Raw genomic sequence first — 27,242 nt, 5'->3', positions numbered from 1 at the left:
GCATAAAATGTAGCTTTACAATAAATATACATGTTTGAAAAGGATCTATAGATTGTTTATTATCATATATCAGATAAGTGAATTAGCAATCTGTGAATATTTTTTATTGTCATGTTTTAAATATCTTAGATACCCCGTATGGAGGTGCTCTTAATTGCAGGAAGCTAATACAGATAAGATGAATAGGTGTTCCGAATGAACAATAATTTAGCTTCCGAATATTCCTCCATAGACTATATTTCTAACTAATTTATTAAAAAAAATTAAATTCTGTTGGACATATATGATGATTGGTGGGTATTTTAAAACATACTTGAGAACGTACAGACCGTCTCTCGGCGCTTGACATGCTACACATTTATAGAGACATGGCAATCAGAATTTGCATCTCTTAAGGGAAGAAAACTGAACTTATTAACTTTTTTGTTGAAAACATGTAATTTTTTATAAATAAATCATGAATCTCATTGGAACCCTATTCAATATTTTCCAGGCGCTTATTTATTGAAATACAAGAAACAAAAATCTAACCAGTGTCGGATTCTGAGGGAGTACATGTATACAGGGAAAATGTCCGAAAAAATATAATTTTCTGCATAAAATGGTCCAAAAAAATTTTCCCCTCGCTACGCTCGGCGATGGCATCCACATCATTTAAACCCTGGTTACGCCACTGTAGGGCATGCTATGCCTTAAAACTTTTCCAGATGCACAGGTTTGTCTGTACTCTAGAGTAAATTTTGGAGTGAAAACGCAGCCATTTCAGCCAAAAGGTCCACATGAACCTTAATGATAGAACAATAAATGTGAAACACAGTGCTCCATGTCAAGGGGAGAAATATACAACGCAAGGCACATATCAACATGATAATGATGGTTTCACTCCCCTTATTGAAAAGATGCCCAAACTTTTCTTACATCAATAAACAAAATGAAGCATGAAATATCTTGTTAAGCAGCTTCTATGGAAGAAAATTAATCAAGGCACCCGTTTAACATGTAAACCTACCTGTAATTGTTCCGTTTCATAATTTTAAATCCTATGCTAAAAAAGAAACTTCTTCATATCTACTGGGACTATTAGTATTATAATACTAGTATAATAGTCCCAGATATCTGTATTTTTAAAATAGTTCAAACAATAATGACGTTTTGAAAGGCTATTTTAACCTAATGTAATCCGTTTTGAGAGTCTGTGTTCTGAGAGATTTTCTTATTTGGCATCCTTCTCTAAGGACACAGAATCCCAACATACCCAACTATATCAGTCCTATTCAGGACCGATAACTCTGTCGATAAATATTGTCGGGTATACAATGTTGTTGAAATCAGAGCAATTGTATTATATGTCTCTGTTGAAATGTATACAATAACAAATTTTTTTACACAAGTTTAACTTTATATCGATTTATTGAATGCCTGGATTTTGCTTAAAATATTGAATTAAAAAAATAAATAGTAAAATCATATTCAATGAAATCTCGTTTAATTTTTTACGAAATAATACAAAATCCATTTAAATAAAAATTTGAATCAAAATATTTCTTTAAAATAATTATAGAAACATAAATATTAGTTTGATTATCTTTTAAAGCAAAAATTATTTTTTTAAAGATTTTTTTTTATAATATTCATATTTTCTTAAAGTTTATTATGATACATACTTCTTCTGGTTTGACACGGGGAAGAGAAGATATTTATTTGTACAGTTATGAAAACTTTTGTATATCACAAAATTTAAACTCTGGTAATACATGTATACACAGGATGTTTAATGTCACCTGGTTGCTTTTGGTTTGCACGTCTACCTGACAATATATTGTTGTGTAACATTACATCCAAAGTCAGAGTTCACCTGTTCGTCAAGTGATGGGATTTTGAAGGTTTGGAATATTTATCTATTATAATTGTTGGGATTTTTTTCTCTCTTGGGACGTAAATATTTTTTTGTTCTAAAAGGAATGTATAAATATATTTCTAAAGAAAGATAAATTATACAGAAAACAGGAAAAAACCTTTTAAAAAAAGAAGAGAAAAAATTTTATTATAAATTTTATTGTTAACTATTTCTGGTAAAAGTATATCCTGGATATCTGTCAAAATAAAATGTTCCCGTGTCACACTTAAAAAATAATATTTTTTTAATCAATAAATTTTGAAATCAATCATATCGAAATATCACCAAAGAAAATAACAGAAACATCAGAGATTCTACATGAAAGTTAAATTAAATCAAGGAAAGTCTTACCATACAAATCCTCGATTTGATGCAACATTTCCATATACATCATCCGCCATTTTGAAAAATCCCAAAATATTCACTTTTTTAAATCGATTTTTGACCGAAATTGCCCAGAAATTAAACTGTTTTAAATAGTATTTTTCGCCAGATATATGTTTGAATATACTTAATCGATTTGCAAAGTTTTATTTTTATTAACGGAATTTCTTTATTTGTTATACAAGTAGACATGGGTATCGGTACATTTAGCATTGAGTCAACGGAGAAATAACAAGAAAAAGTACATGTTTTTACGATTCTCCAGTGACAGAATTTAATCAAAAATTAAACTGTTAGGACCAACATTGTTTGATAGAAATATGTTTGAATATCAAGGATTGATTTGCAAAAGTTAGAAAACGGGTCAGGTTCATGAGAAAACTAAACTTTATTGAAGCACCTATGCATTTTATATGGGGCAATATAATACAAAATGGCGGCTAGTATACGTCACAAAAGTCACGTGATGTCTGACTTAGTTGGATATGAGGGATTACATCAAGTGATATGTACAATGTTTCCTACAAAAACGAAAAAGTTGGTGGTTCTCTCCGGGCACCAGACTTCCTCCATCAATAAAAAACTGGCCACCATGTAATTGCCAACAGTACTGAAAGTGGCATTAATCCCCAATCAATCAATATGAACAAAAATTTGTTTATTTCATCACTTGATCATGTCGTGATACACAATGTATAGTAGGAAATTGAAATTTCAGATATTTTGTTCCTTGATAGAGAAGTAGACTCCCAGTAAGTCCTAGAATAAAAGACACTATTGAAGTTTCAGTTGGTGATATACATGTGGCTCCTAACATTTTGGCTTATTTACATACATGTATCTCTGGCTTTCAAATGCTTAGGTTTTAGTGCTCCTGATGAAGATTAATCCTGAAAAGTCAATAAAAGTGCTTCAGATGCACACAATTTAGAATCTGTTTATTTCATTCAGTGTTAATATATAGACTTTGTCATATTTTGTTGAAAATGATGGATTAATAATCAAATCAATATTTCCTTTAATTTTTATCTTTCAAGCCCTTTCTTAAATTACTTATTAAAGTAAGGAGATGTGGTATGATTACAAATGAGACAGCTATCTAATATGGTGATGTCTTAGAAAAACTAAATTCTATTGACTATGTTGACTGTCAATGACTGTTATGAATTGTATACTTTAAATCTTCTGTACACTACTTGTTCACATAATCTAAATGGAAATTATCTGAACATGGACGATAGACATAACTAAAGCTTCTACATTTTGTAATATCTTGCTTTACAATATTCTTGTTTCGTTTACATGTACATGTATATCACCAAATTGTAAGAATTCCTATGAGTACCAGTTACTGGTCTTTTTTTTTACAATGTTTACGGCAGACATATGAATTTCATGAAAACATTTAAAAAAGGAAAAATTCAGTAATCAGAAGGTAGACTTAAACCACCTGTATCAGTAACTTTATGGTTAATTTTACTGTTTTATGTACAAGTTGTGCTACAAAATGTATTTATTTTTCTCTGTAAGAAAACTTTATTTTATTTCTTACCATATCTACATGGAAGTGCGTGATTATTTTTGACTGATAATTGATCACAAAGTTTATAAATATCAATGATGTGAAAAAAACACATATTTATTTCACTTTATTTCTACACAAACATTTCTTATTTTTATGTTTTTGTTATGCTTGTTGTTTTCTTTTCCATTTCCAGCACCCAGAAAGAACGTGTGTGCTATCTTCTTATCTGAATTAAAAATTACACATTTATTTTTCATACTTTAAAAACAATTTTTTTCTTAGGTAGAAGATTGTTAATGGCTGATGTCACCCTAGGGTTAGACAGATTTAGAAAGAATGTTGCTAAAACTTGCTCAAGTTTCAAGAAGGACAATGTGAGGAAAGGTATGCATGAATTTTTAAAAATCCATCTGAATGCATGAACAATATAAACAAAGATGAAATAGGTTCTGGTTATCTTATTTATTTACCTCATGCAGCTGTTATCAGTAAATTAAAAAAAATGCTATGTATAAATTATAACGTGTATGATGTCCACATGTCCATTCATTGATTCTAAATATCTAAAATCCACTACACCTCTTAAATAAATGAATCCATCCCCTCTTCCATATGAATCATTGATTTTATTTCTTGTCCTTCAGTTCCCTTAATTTTAGTAATGTAAGTAATGTTTCAAGATTTAATGTCCTAATTTAAAAAAAAAAAAATTAAATCTGTTTTTTTAACCTTTCAAAAATATAATATATCTGCAGGGATCAGACAAAATTAAAATATCATTATGTCACTTGAAATATTAAAGACTTAAGATTCAGTAGTTTTGTTGGTATTACTATGCAATAATGGCCAAAAAATAATTAAATTGAGAAAAATGTATTTTACCAAGGTCATCAGGACCTTTGAAGAAGTTTTTAGAATTTCATAATTTTGGATATTAACATTATTTTATTATTATACTGAACTAAGTAATGGGTGATTCTTTTTTTGTTTGGAGAATATGTGCTATGCCTAAATCCAAACTGAAATGTTGGCCACTGTTTTCACCAGATGGCATCAAATATAGGGAAATAACTTCAACCTGAAAAGGTGTACCAAATTTACATATTTTTAATTTTGTTTGGTGGAGGAAGCCAAAGTACCAGGAGAGAACCAAGACCTATCACAGGAAAGCTGGCTATCCTAGTCAAGTGATCGATTAAGTACCAGGAGAGAACCAAGACCTATCACAGGAAAGCTGGCTATCCTAGTCAAGTGATCGATTAAGTACCAGGAGAGAACCAAGACCTATCACAGGAAAGCTGGCTATCCTAGTCAAGTGATCAATTAAGTACCAGGAGAGAACCAAGACCTATCACAGGAAAGCTGGCTATCCTAGTCAAGTGATCAATTAAGTACCAGGAGAGAACCAGGACCTATCACAGGAAAGCTGGCTATCCTAGTCAAGTGATCAATTAAGTACCAGGAGAGAACCAGGACCTATCACAGGAAAGCTGGCTATCCTAGTCAAGTGATCAATTAAGTAAAACGTACCTTGCCACAAGACAGGTGGGAACTCACAACCACAGTGTTGACAGTGATCACTGTAGATGAATTGCTTAGACCAAATGGCAACAAGGCCCCAATCTGTTTTTGAGTCTTTTCTTCAGGTAATGCAGATAAAACAGCCATCAAAAGATTAGTTGGATTAATTTTAAACAAAAATAAGCAACACTGATGTCATCTGTATTGTTACTGCTGTCATATGACCCCAACAAAATTTACAAAATTCCGTGTTGAGAATAAAAAAAGTAATGTCTGAAAATTAATAGCAGAAAGTTTGATGTCATTGAATATTGCATTAGAATTTGCTGACAATTATAAGTACAGTACAGTTTTTGCATCTGTTTGTAAAGAATGTTTTATGAAAATGAATAACAAGAAATGTAGGAGATAAATCAATGAGACAGCAACCCAATCATACACAAAAAACATTAAAGTTATATTTTCTAGAGAATGTTGGGTTCAATGTTTTCCATTATAAATACAATTTATTAATATTGTCATTTAATTTAAGTATTTTTTCAGACATTATATTTAAAAATAAGAAAACAATTCCAGAAGATGAAGTAGATTCACATCTTCTAAACATGATCTACATCGCAGCCACTGATGAAGAGGTCAAGGTCTGTGCAGAAATAGCAAACAGGTTAGTCTATGAAAGTGGTCAGTTATTTAGGTTACTGTAGTGTGTTTAGTTGATCTCTACCTATTTAGTAAGTAGGAAACCATGTATAATTGCAGAATGTCAACTCAAATAATGCATTTTTAATATCAGTTCAGCTTAATAGCTTAAATGTTTTTATTATATGTAAAGAAAAGTTAATTATGCATCTTATTTTCTGACGAGATGGTCAAAACAGTTTCTCTTTGATTTCAATGGAGGATTTAATAATTGACCAGTTGGAAAGATAAATGAAAAATACTAGTTATGGAATTTTTCCTGGTTTGTAGAAAAAATAGCATTTCTAGCTCAGCTGGATGAAAGGCCAAGTGAGCTTTTCTCATCACTTGGCATCTGTGGTCTTTTTCTGTCATTGTCGTCAGTTGACTTTTTCAAAAATCTTCTCCTCTGAAATTACTTGGCCAAATTTAACCAAACGTGGGCACAATCATTATTGGGGTATGTAGTGTAAAAAATGTGTCTGAAGACCACGCCTGTCAACCAGGATGGCCGGCATTGCTAAAAATAGAACATAGGGGTAAAATGCAAGTTTTATCTATTATCTTGAAAACCACTTTGAATAGAGAAAATCTGACAGGGGCAGAAATGTTGAGAATGTTAAGATCTACCTGCTGTCCAATAATTGTAAAAACTGTCAGACGACTTCTGAAAGGAGTTATAGCCCTTAAATGTCAATTTTTGTCATTTTTTTTCAATTTAGTCTATTATTTTGAAAACTTTAATAGATACAGAGAATTTTTTTAAGAAAATGATTAGCAAGACAAGATCTAAAAATAAGCCATCATGGCAGAAATCTTTAGTTTATTCATTATTAGAGTTATTTCCCTTTAAAGATGTTTTTACCATTTTTTTAAAGTTTTGCCTACAGTACGCACAGAGAGTTTGTAATCGCGAACTCTAATCACGGATTTCGGAGTGTAGCGGTGTCACACCGTGAATCACGGATTATACTCCCAAATTCCTCCAAAGATTCTCTCCCAACACCGCGTGGCTGTTAATTGGTTTATTGCCCATCGGATGTACTGAAAATTAATGACTCGTGACAACATAATTGGATTAGCCAGATTTATTACCTTTGTACATTTAATCGATGTTGATTGCACCTGTGTGCTTTAAAACACGGTATTAAAATTTCCTTTCTTTGACAGATAAAAATGTGACATTTTCATTCAAAATAAGATAATTATTCTTGTATGTATTTGCCCCATGTCATTGTCATTTGAAATAAAACGTACAAATGTATAAAAATGCGAATAAAACACTTATTTTGTATTTTTATTATAGTCCGGTCAGGTCATAATTTTTGTTTTTTCAACAAAGACGATTTTACTACAATTAGAATCTTTTATGACCTACTCAGACAGCAATATCCGGTTCATTAATTGTTCAATATATAAATATCAACTGGCTTAAAACAAAATGATGTTTTTACGGTAATTTGTCCAATCTAAACCCAAGAGTTAATTTATCGGATCAACAAGTGAACTCTGTTACTTTCAATTTATTTTGCAATGTAAAATATTATGTTTCACTACCTCGGTAGATTACCGACTTGAAATATTTGAACTCAGAAAAGAAACTGTAAAGTGACAACTCTGTTGAACGAAGGGAAAACGTTTTGTATGCAATGTGCCCTATATTCATAAAAACACAACACTGAGAGACATTCCCCGCCCAGACACAACACAATAATCACAACCTAATTTAATTATATGAAGAAAAAAAATCATGTGTTGTTTATCTCTGTTATGATCTGTTATTGATCCTTTATTATTTAAAGTAAAATTGGATGGGCGCAATCCATATTTTACTGCTCGTTAAAAGTCCTTGGCGAAATAAAAAAAAGAAGTATTTAAACAATTAATACTATAGAATTTTTAAATGAAATTATATCGTGTTCTACAAGAAAGAAATATGTGAAAAAAAAGTGGATCTGATTTTTACGATCTACACATTTTCACAGAGGATCTCTACCAATGCCCAACAGGTACTGAACGACATGCATCCTGTTTTCATCTACCATTTATGTATATTGTTGACCATGGACGTCTAAATAATGTCCAGGTTTATGTCCTGTGTTGACTGAGAAACGTAAAATTAAAAGGCTGGTGTTCGTTTATTCAGAAAAGGATTATATTTTAGATTCCGGTTAATCAATTGTAAAAGGACCTTCTAGAGCCTCAATCTTAAGGCATACAAATGTCAATCATTCCAAAGCAAATTTAAACCCCGAATGAATTTTCCCACGGTCATCCAGAAAGGTCACCTGAGTTTACTGTTACGTGATAATATTTCCCGCCAAATACAAATCTCGTGGACAAAATTAATGTCACTATTTTTAGCATTCAATATTGTGAGCGAAGTGAAGTTCAAAGTTCAACCACGGACTGTTGATCACTGAGATGTGTATGGTTTTCCCACAGCAAATAATTTCTTTTAAAAAATTTAAAAATCACTGTCCTTTATACAACACACAAGTTAACATTCATTGTGCGTAAATGATGCAGCTATAGAAGTATTCCTGTTGTAGCCGAAATGTAATTATTTATCCTAAAGTAATGCCAACAAATCATAAAGAGAAAATGCCGTAGACTTATTAAGCATAACGAATGGTGAATAGTATTTCTTTTTTACTTGCATATACAAATTTTGAGACACGTAATTTTCTTTAAACTGCTCACTTTTATATTCAGCGTTAGTTTCCGTTTATCTTTACGCAAGTATGTCTCTTTTCGTAAATAAAATAATTTACCGATGAACTTAAACAAGGTCAAAATCAAGTATAGTTTTTGTTATAAAACTTTAATGCAATTGAAAGAATTAACAACAACATTCTGCTTTTAAATCTTTAATTTGTTTCAAGCAATTATGTAATCGTAAAATGAAAATGGCGTGGACTTATTAGCATAACGAATAGTTAATAATATTTTCTTTTTTACTTGTATACAAAACTTTGAGACATGTTATTTTCCTTTAAACTGCCCACATTTATTCAGCGTAAGTCTCCGTTTATTTTTACACAAGTATATCTCTTTTGTAAATTAAATATTAATTTACTGACCAGAAAAAAACGAGGTAAAAATCAAATATAGTTTTTTTTTAATAAAACTATTTTTAAATGTACAGTGTAATTGAAAGAATTAACAACAACGTTTTGCTTTTAAATCTTTTATTTGTTTCAAGCAATCAGAAATATAACCTGATTATCAATAGACAGGAAATACAATTGTTTAATTACATAAGTAATCTCACATACCTTGACTTTCGCGTGCCGGTATAGATCAGAAGGATTAGGGCAATTAATTACCTGGTGTGACACCGCGTCACACCGGACTGGGAGAGATGTCGCTAATACAATAAACAAAAGGTAGCGAATTTACGCGGAAGTCGGAGGGAATACTCCCAATTTTCTCCGATAATTTAGGGAGGAATGTCGGAGTTCCTGGTGTCACACCAAGAAAAAACATGGTGTTCGGAGTTTGGGAAGCCTATAAACGAAATTTGTACTGTATTATCTTGAAAATTGTGATAGATACAAATGTAGATAGGAACTTTAAAAAGCTAAAATTAGCAGCAGGACAAGATCTACAAAAATGTCAAAATGACTGAAATAGTCAGTTAACACATTATAGAGTTATTGCCCTTTCATGATTATTTTTACCAAAAAAATGGCTATTGTTGAAGATGCAGGTGAGCGACATAGGATCTTTAGAGCCTCTAGTTATTAAACGAATTATAAAGTTTACATATTTTGCAATTTGAATGGTCAAATATGGCTCTTCTCATACCTCATACCTCCTGCTATTCCGTGAAATTCATTTATGTACTATTTACAAATTGCTTGACACAATATAAAAAAACTAATAAACAAAATTGAATTCATAACGTGAAAAAAATAGTTTTTTTTTTCAATTTTTTTCAATTTACAGAACTCAATACAACAGACCTAGAATTCCAAGCAAACTTACTAAGTCTGATCCATTCAACTATGGTCCATTACTGATGAGAATGCTACATAATTTGGGAAAACCTCATGTAGCTGTTTCTTTCATGGAGGATGAGGTAGATAAAATTTTAACCACTTAATCATGATGACAAAAAATGACACAATACAATAAAGTCATCAAAACTCTTAAGATAAATCAAGAGAATACTTAAAAGGAACAACATGAATAGGTTACAATACAGAACATTACAACTGATCCAACTAACTCATGACTCCCCCTGAAAATGTTAGACATAGAAACAAAGACAAACAAATGTGAACAACATATGAACATGATAACCAAACTTGGTCGAAAATTTAAAAAAAAACTTATGGAAGTAAACTCTTTATTGGTCATTACTCCCCATCTTCATTTCCCATTGCAATATGGATGCTTAATGTATAAATGATTTTTTTAGTAAATTTTAAACAGTCTTCCATATCAGTATAACATTTGTAACTTGAGGTGAGTGACTTAGTATATTATCCATTTTTTGAGAAAGAATTAAATGTTTAGGTGCCAGATGTCAGATATTTTTATTCCTCACCTAAGATAGTAAAGGGGCATAATGTTTTCTGATCTAAGTGTCTGTCTGTCTGTAAGTCTATCTATAAGTCTGTCCTGTGTCAAGTTAAAGTTTAAGTTTAAGGTAGGTCAAATTTTGGTTTAGGGAAGTTTGTAGTGATATCAAATTGAAACTTAACTGTTTAGAAAAATGGGAAAAATATTGTAGTTCATGGTGCATTTAGGTTAATTTGGAGAAGACAAAAATAACTGTTTTCAATAAAAGTGGAAAGTTAACTAATTGTAAATTTTATTTCAATGGTGATTTGATTGAAAATGTACAGTGTTATAAATATCTTGGTGTTGTTTTATCAGCATCTGTTATGTTTAAGACTGCTCAAAATGATTTATATCAAAGAGCTCTAAAAGCATTTTTTAAGCTAAAAGGTGTTTTTGGTAGTATCATGCCAAACATTGATACAAATCTTCATATTTTTTATCATACAATTAAGCCTATTTTACTATATGGTTCCTAAATTTGAAGTACATGTACTTATCATTAAAAATCACAAACTATTAATTTGCATGAACTAGAGCAAAAGTATATTAAATTTCCTTGTAAAAAATTATGCCTAAAATTTTTTGAGTATATACTTGGAGTTGATAGTAAATCAACAAATTAAGCAGTTTACTCTGAACTTGGTTGTACCCATTACATATTGATATTATTTGTTCAGTTATTAAATTTTTCTGTAGGATCAAAGACATGAATGAGTGTCATTTGTTGAGTCAAACTCTTACAGATATTATCATAAACATTATCATTATTGTTTTTTTACTTTTGTCTATTTGTAATCATTATGTGTAACATGCCCTTTACTGGCTGATAATTGGTTCAATAAAGTATTCGTATTCATACTCGTATCAACTTGAAATTTAGTACACATTTTCATTATTAAGTCAACTGTTTGATATATAAGCCAAATTAGGGTTTTGAAAAAGATTTTGCGTTTCAATGAACATGAAAATGTATTAATGTGTTAGTGGGGCATGGTTTCCTATGCCTGGACACAGATTTCTGCTTTATGATATTACTCAGTCCACTTCTCACGTTAAATTATATATCATGTTTTTTAGGATTTAAAAGAAATGTTGCATCATCCAACCACATGTCTTATTTACTTGGATCTCCTCTATGAAGCTGGATTGTACGAGAAAGTGGTAGAATTTTATGAGAACACATTCAAAGAAATATTTGAAAGAGCCAAAAGAAAACAGAAAAGTGCTGGTCTACTGCTATATGACATGAACCATACTACATTAGCAGTGGCAGCACTGTACAAACTGGTACTTATATTTTACTTTTATTTTATTGGACATTTTAAAATCTAACATCAATATGTCAAATAAAAGGAGATGATGGGTATATGTCAATGATAAAATTGAGAATGGAAATGGGTAATGTGTCAAAGAGATAACAACCCGACCAAAGAGCAGAAAACAGCCCAATAGTGAGACAGCAACCTCAGGTTTCAAAACCCCAAAGAAATGTAGAGGTTAGCATACTGTCTTCAGTCTTTTTTGATTTCGACTATCAAAACTCAATTCCCTACAGGACAAAAACATAAAGATATAACTAATAACCACGGTTAATGTTTCTGGCTTGGGACAGGCATATGGACATGTAGCACTTTAGAAAATTCTTAATAACTCAAAACCCTAAACCTAGCTGCTAGCATGTGGGAATTGCCTTGCCAGAAATGTTTTTAAAGTGTAGAACCTATTCATAAAGTATTCTGTGATCTTTTATAGTGCATGTTGCCAGTGAAATATCAATGTCAACAATAAACATCCAAAATTAATCCAATTATGTGGTAAATCGTGAATGAAAAAAGGAAGAAGATATAACAGGACAATTAAAAACCATGATCAAAGAAAGACAGAAAATACCTGTAGCTGACTCTTCCCTTCATAATGTATGTTAGGGTTATTCTACTTATCTCCATTTCTGTCAGTATCACAATTATCAAAGCCAAATGAACATTTAATCATTTTGTAGTTATGATGTTTTGTAGAATTCACAAGAATCATTGCAAAAAGTAGTGAATTTATTTAAAGGAAAGTTTCATGATGATGAAGGATTCTTATCCAATCGCACTAGGGCATTTGCAGCAGCTTTGGCACTAAATCAGGTATGAAACATGATCACTCAAGGTGTATTACATCAGTGTCAGCATATAATCAAACCAACAAGACTTAGGTGTACTGTTTCTTGCAGCTTTGATTGTCAACAATTTGTTAAAGTTTGTAATTAGGTCAGTTTAAGTGGAACTATTAATAGTTAGTCAATTATATTTGGTATGCAGCTGTATTAGTATTGCACACCTCATTGTCATGGAGACTATTTACCCCTTCCCCTTAATCATAGTCGAGTGACTATAAAAAAAATTCGTTGCATTGTTCACATGTAGATGATTGATTGATTGGTGGTTGCTTTACCGTGCATCAGCACAAAAAGGCTATATCATGGCGATCACATGTTGATGTGTTGCCCTTTTAATTTTATCATTTGCATATATTATCCGTTGGCCAATTCAGGGGCATAGAGGGTGTATGCCCCCTCCTTTGGTAGGAAAATTTATTGTTTTTTTTACATAAAATTTCACTTCACTATCCTCAGCAATTACCACCCCTTTCCTCAAACCTTGCATCTACCCCTGCTATCAAAATTACACAGACATTATCTCAGTGTCAACAGTTTTTTTTACTTGTGCAATACATGGATTTTCAGAAACTCATTAACAATGATTGAATGAAAAGGGTATTACTTTGTTAAAATGATGCATGAAATAAGTTATATAACACATAGGGAAGTCATCTTCAAAAAGAAAAAAATGAAATCAATAATATCGAATTGTTGAATGTAGAAGGTACTTCAGATTTTAACAGGACTCATTATATATGTGTATGAATTTTGTCGAAAGAGTACCTACAAAGTAATGTATAATTTGTTTTTCTAAGTTGATACTTTAACATGTTTAAGGTTGAAAAAAAATATTGCTTTCTTAAAAATTGTTATGTTTCCAATTGCTACAGTGATATTATTAAATTCAATTATTTTAAGATTCATTACTTGTTCAATGATAAAAGATACATAAATTTTTTTTTTATTCTTCTGTTCCGTCCCATCAACTTCCCATTGCATTTTTCATAGGAACTTCAAATCACAGCTAATTTGGTTAAGGCTTTATGATTATTGCATACCCAAGCTTATATCAGGGGTTTCCTAAGTTAGGTAATGCCCACAGTTGTTTTATTTATTTTACAGAATGAACCAGAATTGGCACTAGATTTTATAGACATTGCAGAAATAAAACCTTCTGTATTTAACAAAAGTCTAAAGGTGAGTTTGTTTTGACATATATAAAATAGTTGTGTTAAAAAAAAATCAGTAACTAGCACATAGCTATTTACTTTAAAATCTTAATAATGCCACTGATTAGTAGGTTTTTTTTCAAGGGGGCATACTTAAGACTTTGCTAAGATAATTCCTTGAAAATAGTTTATGAATAATATTTTTTACAGTTAACTAATTTCTTAGCTCATTTATTCTTTTCCTGTATGGTTGATTACTTTTTCATAATCAACATGTTATTCATTAGTAAACAGTCTGCGATGTTAAGCGGTAGCCCGAAGCCCCTGACTAGTAAAAATCTCATCAGACTTGTGCAGAAGCACTGGTGATTGCCTGACCGGTCTAGTGAACATCTGAAATCGTTTGCAAAATTGTAGCCGTTATTTTATTGAATCTATGAGAACAAGTTATAAATTTGTCGCCGACAATGTTTTCATCCGTTTACTGGTATCCCTATTCAATTATATACGGTTGATCACCCTTCTAATAAAAAGAAACCAGTCGTCAACGTGATATACTGTGGATTCATTATTATTCGTTGGATACCAATTTTCGTGGTTTTCGTGGATACAGGTAAACCACAAATTTAAATGTTCAACAAATTACAAATGTTCTGTCGGGTAGTATGCTGACTTCAGCAAAACCACGAAATCACATATCCACGAAAAGGCAAGTTTTCTGCAATCCACGAAAATTGGTACCCACGAAAATAAATGAATCCACAGTAACTAAAGACCAACGAAATCGAGAACGAGGCTCAACCACGTGCTTGCAATAAACACAATCTATAAATACCGCTCAATGTAAACAAACAATCAAGAATTCGATCTCATTCGATACTGAAATGGAAACCGGGGTGTATCCCAGGTAAAACATTGAAAAGATGTAAATTCCAACATGAATAACCGGAAAAGTTTCGAGTTGCAAAAACCTATTGGCGAAAATAAGAATTTTTCATTTGACCTGGAGAAAAAAACAAAATTTTTTGATAAGCTATATTCACTTTCAGATACAAAAATGTAACCTCAGAATGCAGGATTTTACATCTAATCTTCCAAAATTTTCTTGGGGGGGCATGCACCCAAACCCTCCTAGGAGGTTCGGATCACAAAATTTTTCAGGTCTAGTATACATCAATTCGGGCTAGGTTTTTTTTTAATCAACTAGCCCTATGGGCTAGTGCTTGGAAAAGTTATTGGCACAGACTGAGTAAAACATATATATAAAGAAATTTGGGTTGACCTTTTAATAAAGGTAAGATTTTTCTGATTACTTGTGGTACTCATTAAATTTGCCATTAATTTGTAGTGTTCTGTACTGAATCAAATTCAAATATTGTATTACCATTCCTCCCTTCCTTATTCCAAATTAAATGTATTTAATAAATTATGAATATAATGTATGTACAATAGCACCTCGTAAGTAGTGATCCCATAATTAAAAGCAAATGTATCAACTGAACATTTCTATATGGTTTTAATTCTTTGCAGACAGAATCAGAATTTGTTGGTTTGTTTCACATATTTTCTTCTCTTCTGGCTATACATACATTGGCAACATGTGACAATAAAGAAATATCATTTAGGGGATAGATTTACAAATAGGATGGTACATGTATAAAGAAGCACAAATAAGTACAGTAGTGATACATTTTTTGTATGCAAATAGTAGGATGAAAAGTCTGAATTTGTGGTGAAAAATCTTCTTTTTGTTAAACTCTTTTCTCAAAAACCTTTTGTCGATGAATATCGTAAACAAATCTTTAAAAGGCTGACAGTGACTTGACCAATAAAGATAAGGATAAGAAAAATAAACTGATACGGATACTTTTTGGTTAAGCTGTAATAAACCTTTTCAATAACATATCTGTAATATTAACAAAAAAGTAGTGTTGTCAAATCGCACAGTTTTGCCTAACTGGTTACTCTGATGATCTTTCGACCAATTAACCGGTTAACTGGTAGTTCAGGTGATATGTAATGGCCTTATATATCAGTCAGAGCTCTGACATAAACAAGTCAGAATAAAATGACTTCTTAAAGTCAGAAAGTGTTTTGAAATTCTGACCTGTACGCGTCAATTTTTGTTTTGCGTAGTTTTCACTCGAGTCCGTCAAACCAGAAGTTATTTTGAATTTGCCGCCGATCTACGACACATACGATCACGTGGTTTTTTGCAAGAGATCACGTGTTTGAGAGTCGTTGTTTTGGAAGTGTCTCGAATGAGAAGTCATTGAATATTATATTGATTATTTACGATTTTTTGTGAAAATCTAGGTCATTGTGGGCATTTTTAGAAAGGTAATTCATATTACCTCCGTATTTTCATGGGCATTTTTATATTTTTTGCCTATAAAGAAGTTCCTTGCAAGTGATTTTTTTGCTGTTTCGTGAAGGCGTGCGACCTGTAAATACGGACGCGTGGTCTTTGAGATGACCTGGTGTTTGACAATTTTGACTTGTTCAGGTCAGAAAATGTTGTTATGATAATGAATTGTTATTTTCGGGAGATAACTCGTGTTGTCTTAAACAATATTAACATTATTAACCAGTCAGTGCAATTTAAAAAGTAAAATTATTGCTTCAAGCTGAACATCGTCACGTGATTTTTCTATTTTTAAAATCACGAATTGGTTTTAACCTTTCCGATTCGTTTCTCCCTATGAGAAAAACGATCATTGTGAATATTGATATGATGATAATGAAACGAAAATGGAAAAAATTTTAATAAAAGAAAAAGGAAGGGAGGGGTTTAACTAAAGAATTTTTTTTTTATTTTTAAAGTTATAACTTAAGAACAATAAGTGATGCACACACCTGGTCTTCATTTATGATCATGGGACATGATAAAACAAATCAAATGAAATGTAGGGCAAGTCTCCAGGGATCACCCCTATCCCTGTCATTTCTCTATTCCTCTTTATAATGTCAAATTGATTTGAATGAAATATACCGGGCTAGTCTCCAGGTTTACCCCCACCCCCTGCCATTTGCAAATGTTCTTATATTTTGTAAACGGTAGAGATCCCCACCCCTAAACCATATATATTCTTGTATGGGACAATTTAACAAATCAAATGATATGTTGGGGAGGTCCCTGGGGGTCACCACTACCCCTCCTGTTTGAAAACTTGTAAACGGTCGAGATCCCCACCCCTAAACCATATATTTTCTTGAATAGGACAATAAAACAAATCAAATGAAATATAGGGGAAGTCCCTTGGGGTCACCCCCACCCCCTCCTGTGTTAAAACTTTTTAACGGTCGGGATCCCAACCCCTTAACCATATATATTCTTGTAAGGGTCAATAAGACAAATCAAATGAAATAAAGGTGAAGTCCCTGAGGGTCACCCCACCCCCTCATGTTTGAAAACTTGTAAACGGTCGAGATCCCCACCCCTAAACCATATACATTCTTGCACAGGACAATAAAAAAAATCAAATGAAATATAGGGAAAGTCCATTGGGGTCATCCCCATCCCCCTTTTTGAAATGTTCTGGATCACCACCCCTAAAGGTAAACCATATGATATTCCTGTTCGTCATTTCAAGAAGATTTGAATGACATGCAGGGTCAAACCCTAGGCGTCACTTATGCATATCACTTTACTAGACAAAACCAATTTGTACTGGAACTTGCCCAATGTCAGGCAACCATGGGAATGACGAATTATGGGAGCTTTGTTTGGGAGACTTCGTAACAGCATCCTGTTACAATTATTTCTTGTTTATTTTAATCTGCTGAGAGACCACCTTTACATATTATATCTATCAGTGTTTGTGCAAACAGAATTGTCTATTCAGTAATATTTTCCTCTCACATGCATCACATCTTATTAATTACATGGATATAGGAAGATGTGATATGAGTGCCAATGAGACAACTCTCCATCCAAGTTACAATTTATAAAAGTAAACCATTATAGGTCAAGGTACGGCCTTCAACACGGAGCATTGGCTCACACCGAACAGCAAGCTATAAAGGGCCTCAAAAAATTTGTATCCATCTTGGTTACTCTACCAGCTTTTCCGTTAGAAGGTGTTGGTTCACTCGTCACAAATTATTTATTTTTCTGTGAACCCCTGCATCCGCACACGATCCACCTTAGCCGTCCTGCGTTGTAGTTACAACCGTTAGCCTCATGTCTACCGACCAGTTCCATTCTACCACCAACCTCACTGAAGAAACCGCCCATACCTCGAAGAAAAGGAAAACCCGCGAAAAAGAAGACCACCGCAAAACGTACTGAACCGCAGAACCGCACGATTATTGTTGAAATAAACTTGCAACATGGATAGTGTACCACAACCGCAAAATGTAACCAATTCACCACAACTTCCACCATGCCCTACATGTGCGACTACCATACATCTTACAACATTCCCGACGCAATTGGAAGTAGTACCTCTTTCCGAGTGAAGCCTTTTGGAATGGTACGGAATGTCCTGTGAGGTGTTGTCCATTTTGGAAAAGACACTGACCATGCATTATTAACTTTTACTTTCACTTTCATTTTAAAGTTGTCAAATCAATTATTGTGACGTTACGTCTTGTTAACCTTTGTAACCCCATATGCACCGCATTTTATGTACTTCAGTATTTGTTTTCTATGTTTAAATTGTCCTGAAGACGCCACCGTAAGTGGCGAAACATGTAGACTCAATAAAACTATCACCTTGCGGTAACCCAGATGTTGTTGTCTCTACATATTATATTTCCATGAGGTTTTAAGACAACCGCAGCATACTTCGGTATCCATCTTGGTTACTCTACCAGCTTTTCCGTTAGAAGGTGTTGGTTCACTCGTCACAAATTATTTATTTTTCTGTGAACCCCTGCATCCGCACACGATCCACCTTAGCCGTCCTGCGTTGTAGTTACAACCGTTAGCCTCATGTCTACCGACCAGTTCCATTCTACCACCAACCTCACTGAAGAAACCGCCCATACCTCGAAGAAAAGGAAAACCCGCGAAAAAGAAGACCACCACAAAACGTACTGAACCGCAGAACCGCACGATTATTGTTGAAATAAACTTGCAACATGGATAGTGTACCACAACCGCAAAATGTAACCAATTCACCACAACTTCCACCATGCCCTACATGTGCGACTACCATACATCTTACAACATTCCCGACGCAATTGGAAGTAGTACCTCTTTCCGAGTGAAGCCTTTTGGAATGGTACGGAATGTCCTGTGAGGTGTTGTCCATTTTGGAAAAGACACTGACCATGCATTATTAACTTTTACTTTCACTTTCATTTTAAAGTTGTCAAATCAATTATTGTGACGTTACGTCTTGTTAACCTTTGTAACCCCATATGCACCGCATTTTATGTACTTCAGTATTTGTTTTCTATGTTTAAATTGTCCTGAAGACGCCACCGTAAGTGGCGAAACATGTAGACTCAATAAAACTATCACCTTGCGGTAACCCAGATGTTGTTGTCTCTACATATTATATTTCCATGAGGTTTTAAGACAACCGCAGCATACTTCGGTATCCATCTTGGTTATTCTACCAGCTTTTCCGTTAGAAGGTGTTGGTTCACTCGTCACAAATTATTTATTTTTCTGTGAACCCCTGCATCCGCACACGATCCACCTTAGCCGTCCTGCGTTGTAGTTACAACCGTTAGCCTCATGTCTACCGACCAGTTCCATTCTACCACCAACCTCACTGAAGAAACCGCCCATACCTCGAAGAAAAGGAAAACCCGCGAAAAAGAAGACCACCGCAAAACGTACTGAACCGCAGAACCGCACGATTATTGTTGAAATAAACTTGCAACATGGATAGTGTACCACAACCGCAAAATGTAACCAATTCACCACAACTTCCACCATGCCCTACATGTGCGACTACCATACATCTTACAACATTCCCGACGCAATTGGAAGTAGTACCTCTTTCCGAGTGAAGCCTTTTGGAATGGTACGGAATGTCCTGTGAGGTGTTGTCCATTTTGGAAAAGACACTGACCATGCATTATTAACTTTTACTTTCACTTTCATTTTAAAGTTGTCAAATCAATTATTGTGACGTTACGTCTTGTTAACCTTTGTAACCCCATATGCACCGCATTTTATGTACTTCAGTATTTGTTTTCTATGTTTAAATTGTCCTGAAGACGCCACCGTAAGTGGCGAAACATGTAGACTCAATAAAACTATCACCTTGCGGTAACCCAGATGTTGTTGTCTCTACATATTATATTTCCATGAGGTTTTAAGACAACCGCAGCATACTTCGGTATCCATCTTGGTTACTCTACCAGCTTTTCCGTTAGAAGGTGTTGGTTCACTCGTCACAAATTATTTATTTTTCTGTGAACCCCTGCATCCGCACACGATCCACCTTAGCCGTCCTGCGTTGTAGTTACAACCGTTAGCCTCATGTCTACCGACCAGTTCCATTCTACCACCAACCTCACTGAAGAAACCGCCCATACCTCGAAGAAAAGGAAAACCCGCGAAAAAGAAGACCACCGCAAAACGTACTGAACCGCAGAACCGCACGATTATTGTTGAAATAAACTTGCAACATGGATAGTGTACCACAACCGCAAAATGTAACCAATTTACCACAACTTCCACCATGCCCTACATGTGCGACTACCATACATCTTACAACATTCCCGACGCAATTGGAAGTAGTACCTCTTTCCGAGTGAAGCCTTTTGGAATGGTACGGAATGTCCTGTGAGGTGTTGTCCATTTTGGAAAAGACACTGACCATGCATTATTAACTTTTACTTTCACTTTCATTTTAAAGTTGTCAAATCAATTATTGTGACGTTACGTCTTGTTAACCTTTGTAACCCCATATGCACCGCATTTTATGTACTTCAGTATTTGTTTTCTATGTTTAAATTGTCCTGAAGACGCCACCGTAAGTGGCGAAACATGTAGACTCAATAAAACTATCACCTTGCGGTAACCCAGATGTTGTTGTCTCTACATATTATATTTCCATGAGGTTTTAAGACAACCGCAGCATACTTCGGTATCCATCTTGGTTACTCTACCAGCTTTTCCGTTAGAAGGTGTTGGTTCACTCGTCACAAATTATTTATTTTTCTGTGAACCCCTGCATCCGCACACGATCCACCTTAGCCGTCCTGCGTTGTAGTTACAACCGTTAGCCTCATGTCTACCGACCAGTTCCATTCTACCACCAACCTCACTGAAGAAACCGCCCATACCTCGAAGAAAAGGAAAACCCGCGAAAAAGAAGACCACCGCAAAACGTACTGAACCGCAGAACCGCACGATTATTGTTGAAATAAACTTGCAACATGGATAGTGTACCACAACCGCAAAATGTAACCAATTCACCACAACTTCCACCATGCCCTACATGTGCGACTACCATACATCTTACAACATTCCCGACGCAATTGGAAGTAGTACCTCTTTCCGAGTGAAGCCTTTTGGAATGGTACGGAATGTCCTGTGAGGTGTTGTCCATTTTGGAAAAGACACTGACCATGCATTATTAACTTTTACTTTCACTTTCATTTTAAAGTTGTCAAATCAATTATTGTGACGTTACGTCTTGTTAACCTTTGTAACCCCATATGCACCGCATTTTATGTACTTCAGTATTTGTTTTCTATGTTTAAATTGTCCTGAAGACGCCACCGTAAGTGGCGAAACATGTAGACTCAATAAAACTATCACCTTGCGGTAACCCAGATGTTGTTGTCTCTACATATTATATTTCCATGAGGTTTTAAGACAACCGCAGCATACTTCGGTATCCATCTTGGTTACTCTACCAGCTTTTCCGTTAGAAGGTGTTGGTTCACTCGTCACAAATTATTTATTTTTCTGTGAACCCCTGCATCCGCACACGATCCACCTTAGCCGTCCTGCGTTGTAGTTACAACCGTTAGCCTCATGTCTACCGACCAGTTCCATTCTACCACCAACCTCACTGAAGAAACCGCCCATACCTCGAAGAAAAGGAAAACCCGCGAAAAAGAAGACCACCGCAAAACGTACTGAACCGCAGAACCGCACGATTATTGTTGAAATAAACTTGCAACATGGATAGTGTACCACAACCGCAAAATGTAACCAATTCACCACAACTTCCACCATGCCCTACATGTGCGACTACCATACATCTTACAACATTCCCGACGCAATTGGAAGTAGTACCTCTTTCCGAGTGAAGCCTTTTGGAATGGTACGGAATGTCCTGTGAGGTGTTGTCCATTTTGGAAAAGACACTGACCATGCATTATTAACTTTTACTTTCACTTTCATTTTAAAGTTGTCAAATCAATTATTGTGACGTTACGTCTTGTTAACCTTTGTAACCCCATATGCACCGCATTTTATGTACTTCAGTATTTGTTTTCTATGTTTAAATTGTCCTGAAGACGCCACCGTAAGTGGCGAAACATGTAGACTCAATAAAACTATCACCTTGCGGTAACCCAGATGTTGTTGTCTCTACATATTATATTCTTAATTATAATTAAATTTCCCCAACATTTTGCTTACAAACTCTTTAATTTCTAAAGTCAAATTGAAAGTTGTCTTCACAGATTCAATGTGTCTGAAAATGTTATATTGAAAAAAAAATACTTTTATATCCTCAAATAAAATGGGCATACCATGAGTTTAATGGTCATGCAGATATGCAATCCAGGATGTTAACAATCAGAGTTTAGATTACAGTCATATAGTAATAGGCAGAGTTTTTCTTATATAATCAATAACCAGAGTAAAGATAATTGATTAATAGAGGTTTAGTTTAATATAAGTAATAAACAAAGCTAATTAATACACTTGCAATCACATACATGTAGTTAAATTAGTAAATACAGAATATTCATACAAAATTCAGACAGAAATACTGTAATAGGTCAAGTCATTAGGGACGACATCAAAAGTTCAATGTAGGATAAAAAACTTAATTCACATCACATAGTTTTTTCACTGACCCACCTACCCCCCTCTTAACTTAGTTTTTTCACTGACCCACCTACCCCCCTCTTAACTTAATTTGGGAAAGATTGATTGACCAATATGGATTTATGTAAAATCGATTTTGGATAAACAAAACTTGCAGCAACTTTAACCCCACCCCCACCCCCAAACTATTTGATTTAAGTTTTTTTATCCTACATTGGTCTTTTGATGGCATCCCTTAGAATGTGCTGACTTTGTACATGAATTGTAGTGATAGTTATGGCACCCATACAACATGTAGGAATCAGTCAAAAGGAGAAAAATTCCCGAAATTAATATCAAATGGCAATGCCTGACTTAATAATTTCAATAAATTTAGTTTTTGACTGATTTTTTAAAGTCAGAACATGACTTGACCTGTTTAAGTCAATTTGCAGAACAAAATTTCCAATCAAAGCTAGGTGTACTTCCTTTAAGCCCTGCAATGCCCGGCTTAAATATTTCAATAAATTTATTTTAGTTTTGGACTGACTCTTTTAAGTCAGAACATGATTTGACCTGTTTAAAACAAAATACATTTAATATTGAATATACCAAATAAACTTTTTTATAGTCCTCATTATTGTGACTTATGGGGACCTAATTTCCTCAGTCTTTAATTCGAAACTAGTAAATTAAGTAATCACCATATTTTTATGGAGATTGATAACAAAGTGGTAGTAATGACTGCTTCAAATCAGAGCAAAAATTACCTCTCGAAGTCAAAGTGCATTAAAAAGGGGCATAAATCTTATTAGAATATGAAGATATTAAGTCACAATATTTTGTGCAAAAGCTGACCTGTGGAAGTCATTTTATGATAAATTAAAGTCTGACATAAACTGACCTGTACAAGTCATATTCTGTTGAGTGCAAGAAGGGAGACAACACTTACATCAAATTATATCTGACCTATGGAAGTCATTTTATTCTGACTTGTTTATGTCAGAGCTCTGACTGTATATAGTACCCTACAAATGTGCGTTTTTATGATACGATTACCAAGTTTATCCTTGGGCATTATAATGGTTAGCTTTGAGCATTCTTAATGAAGTTTTACTTTTATTAACCCAATACTACCGTTTTTACTATGACGTTTGAAATAACTTCATATTGAGAAGATGAAAATCTTCTTGATTTCTTCGAATTGACAATGTCTGAAACCGTTGATTGATTCATTTCCTCTGATGCCACAGAAGATAGTGTGGAGTGTTCAATATGAGATGATTAGGCGATCCAGTATGCATTAGTTCCATTCACGTTGATTCGCATGATTTCACCATTTTTGAGTCGGAATTTTGTTTAAAGTATGACAAAGCCTTGGACGATGGAGGTGGCATATTTAGATGTACACAATATTAAATAAAAAATGAACAAAATAAGTAAATCGTAAAATTTAATCGGCTTACAACTTATTAAACATGTATGCTGATTTTGTTTACTTAAGATCTTGCCCCTGTGAAAATATATTTGTTCCACATAATACTTGTTCCCCCTGGAACAAAACTATGGATAATAAAAGTTCTTGGGTACAAATATAACATTAAATTATTTCCACCTTCATTAGATATTTTCCTGGAACTAAAACATCAAATGGAACTTTTGTTATATGATAAAAGTTCTTTGGAACAAATATTATGGGGGAATTTATATTCTGTCACACCCTAAGCTCATAGATAAGTTGTCTTTGTGCTAATTAATTTTATGTTTTCGAGGTTAACAATAGCAATCAAAATACTGGAAATTGATCTGTCACATTAACTACCACGACAATCATTTTAGAATTGAACAAAATGCATTTACTGTTTTTAATACACATCTATATCAAATCTTTTGAAGTTGAAAAAAGGTCCGGTTAACCGGTTAGCGTTTTTGGTATTAGATATTCGGTCCTTCCGACTGTTAACCGGTTAACCGAATAATTGTTGACAACACTACAAAAAAGCAATTGTAAAATGAATACATTATTTAGTGTAAACTTAATTTTTTTCCATTTTCAGATAATAATACTGTCAAAATTGAACAAAGCAAATCAAGCATTAGATCTACTAGTACGGATGACATCTGTAGGAACTGTGGAACAAGAATTGTTTATATTCCCAGACTGTGTAAGCCTTCATTTAATCAAGAAAAAATGTATACTGAATGCATAGGTTTTTTCCATAAACAAGTATACTTAATTTGTCTGCAAATATTTCATTTGAATGAAATTGTAGTTAAAAGACTTCTAAACATGATTTTAACTCTTTTTGATTAATTGATGATAGCCTGAGTTTGAAACTTAGTCAAATGTTTTTTTATTTTCAGCTTGAAGCTCTGAAAGAAGTTGTAGACAAGTCAGAAGACATGGAACTTACACAAATATATGAAGAAAAAGTTGAACATTTACAAACCAATGGAAAAATACAAAAACAATCTTTGTTTGAAGCTTTAAATGAAAATCTAATGAATTCTAAGAGAGGTGCAATACGCTATAGATTTACTCATGTTTCAGGAAGAAAGGACATGACTGAAAGCAGAAAAATTGATGTAAAATCATTTACACAGTCAGAAATGTCTTTAAAGTACCGTCAGATGGACAATGTGTACCGATACCAACACAAGCCCAAACGAAGAAATAATAAAACTTATGATGATCTGCTGAAAGTACTTAAGAGTGATAAAAAATAGAGTTAACTATATTTTCCTTTTCTAGGGAGTTGAATATGTTTTCTACTCAAATAATGTGAGAATGAGAAATATAATTATCTTAATTATATACCAGTCTTCGTTGTACGCGTAAGAGAGATGCATTTGGTAGGGAAATTTAAATTGATGATTTAACTTAACAAAATAATACCAATTTTGAAAAGGCATGTGTTCAGGAATCTTTTAGAGTGCACAAGATGGTTTGTCCTGTTGTTTTAGTTTAACTTTATAGTTTTATAAAATTTATGCAGATTTTTTTTTATTAACAATAGCAAAGAGCAGTTAGAATATAAAAACTATTGTTTGTAAATATTGTCGTGTTTTGTTTCTTTTTGATATTGTTCTCAAGAAAATCTTGATATGCTTTAAGGCATTTAAGTGTGGAGAAAATGAGTAAAGTTTTATTACTAACATGATCTGCATATTTCTATAATTTGATACTGATTACTCATGTTGAACAAGTAATTGCGAAGAGTATGAATTTTAAAGTTCTTATAGAGTCTACAATACAACATGAACTATTTAAACATGTATACATACATGTAGGTTGTGACATTGATGACACTGAAAACAGGAATGCATGTTGATTGTACCACATTGTTTTCAGACATATTCTATTGGAATAAATATTGTACTGTTCAGATGCACTCATGTGGTCTGTGTAGGTGTTTAAACTGATCTGTGCACTAACACACATCAAACATACAAGTCAATCTAACTTTTATTCAGTTTTGACTTTGTAATATATCTATAAATGTAAAAGAGTATTTTAATTATAATCAGTGTTAATAGACAACTTTCGAGTTCGTTGCATTTCCGTCAAAAACTTTGGTTTTAGTGAACATCATTTGTGCGTTAAGGGCGTCGTCACTTCCGTTTCTAAGTTGAGCGATTGGTTGAAAAAATTATAATGCTACATTGCACGAATTCTGCAAATTAAATTCTTATAATTGATAATCAGCACTGCTATCATTAGGAAATTGTGATTTAGTACTTACGAAACAAATATTATTTATATTTTATCCTGCATATTGACGATCACAAAGACGCTTGATGAACTTTAATAGAGCAGGGATACAGGCGATCCCCTCTATCTGGTAAATGACGTCACAAAGGCACACAAAATTGACGAACTTTTCCGGTGAAGGACATAACTCGAAAGTGGTCTATTAGTAAATGCTTTAATGACATGTCTTGTTGTTGGTAGTTATAGAACCTCATATGAATAACTATGGATGATTCTTGAATAAGAGATGCAGTGTAATGAGGTTAGTTATCTTCAAAAGACTACAAGGTTTCCAGTAATCAGTTGAACATGATTATGTTAGTGTAAAATAAGAGAAAAAAGATTCAAGCATTCACAAAGTGCAATACAAGATATCAGTTTAAGAACTTATTTAATCACACCATGTTTTACATAGTTTATAAATTGACATGTATATGATTTTAAAAGCCCATGGTTTATCAATGTTTTAATTAGACTTTATTGTTGATTACTTTTGTTTAAAAAAAAATAAATACACACTGTTATATTTCATTTTCTATTCTTATTTCTATGCCACACCAAATGAATAATGAGTACATCTAAATCTACAATTGTAAACCTGATGAATATATTCCATAACAGTCAACCACCTCCTGATGGCATCCGT

General features: G+C 33.4%; 1 protein-coding gene across 3 annotated transcripts; it reads left to right on the top strand.

Moving 5' to 3' along the window:
• The first annotated feature begins 856 nt into the window (after positions 1-856).
• Positions 857-27,127, top strand: LOC127735733 (pentatricopeptide repeat-containing protein 2, mitochondrial-like). 3 transcript variants are annotated; one of them, XM_052246017.1, is made up of 9 exons: positions 857-999; positions 4,089-4,190; positions 5,871-5,991; positions 9,957-10,089; positions 11,655-11,864; positions 12,593-12,709; positions 13,846-13,920; positions 24,903-25,010; positions 25,210-27,127. In XM_052246017.1, exons 1-9 carry the CDS (start codon positions 939-941, stop codon positions 25,570-25,572), a joined length of 1,290 nt encoding a protein of 429 aa, XP_052101977.1. In that variant the 5' UTR covers positions 857-938; the 3' UTR covers positions 25,573-27,127. The 3 variants fall into 3 exon arrangements, with proteins under 3 accessions (XP_052101977.1, XP_052101976.1, XP_052101978.1); XM_052246016.1 differs by having other exon boundaries at positions 879-1,011; XM_052246018.1 differs by lacking the exons at positions 857-999; positions 4,089-4,190 and adding an exon at positions 5,415-5,452.
• Positions 27,128-27,242: the final 115 nt, after the last annotated feature.

The sequence above is a fragment of the Mytilus californianus genome, unplaced genomic scaffold, assembly GCF_021869535.1.
Source record: "Mytilus californianus isolate M0D057914Y unplaced genomic scaffold, xbMytCali1.0.p SCAF_3, whole genome shotgun sequence".
Lineage (NCBI taxonomy): Eukaryota > Metazoa > Mollusca > Bivalvia > Mytilida > Mytilidae > Mytilus > Mytilus californianus.
This window is presented reverse-complemented; position numbering and strand designations above follow the sequence as displayed.

What these genes read in the sequence shown, in the direction of transcription:
- LOC127735733 (XM_052246016.1), top strand. Translation starts at nt 939, where the DNA reads ATGAAATATCTTGTTAAGCAGCTTCTATGGAAGAAAATTAATCAAGGC. An exon ending in TGGCAGCACTGTACAAACTG is followed by an intron (nt 11,865 to 12,592) that starts GTACTTATATTT and finishes GATGTTTTGTAG; the next exon opens with AATTCACAAGAATCATTGCA. An exon ending in CAGCTTTGGCACTAAATCAG is followed by an intron (nt 12,710 to 13,845) that starts GTATGAAACATG and finishes TTTATTTTACAG; the next exon opens with AATGAACCAGAATTGGCACT.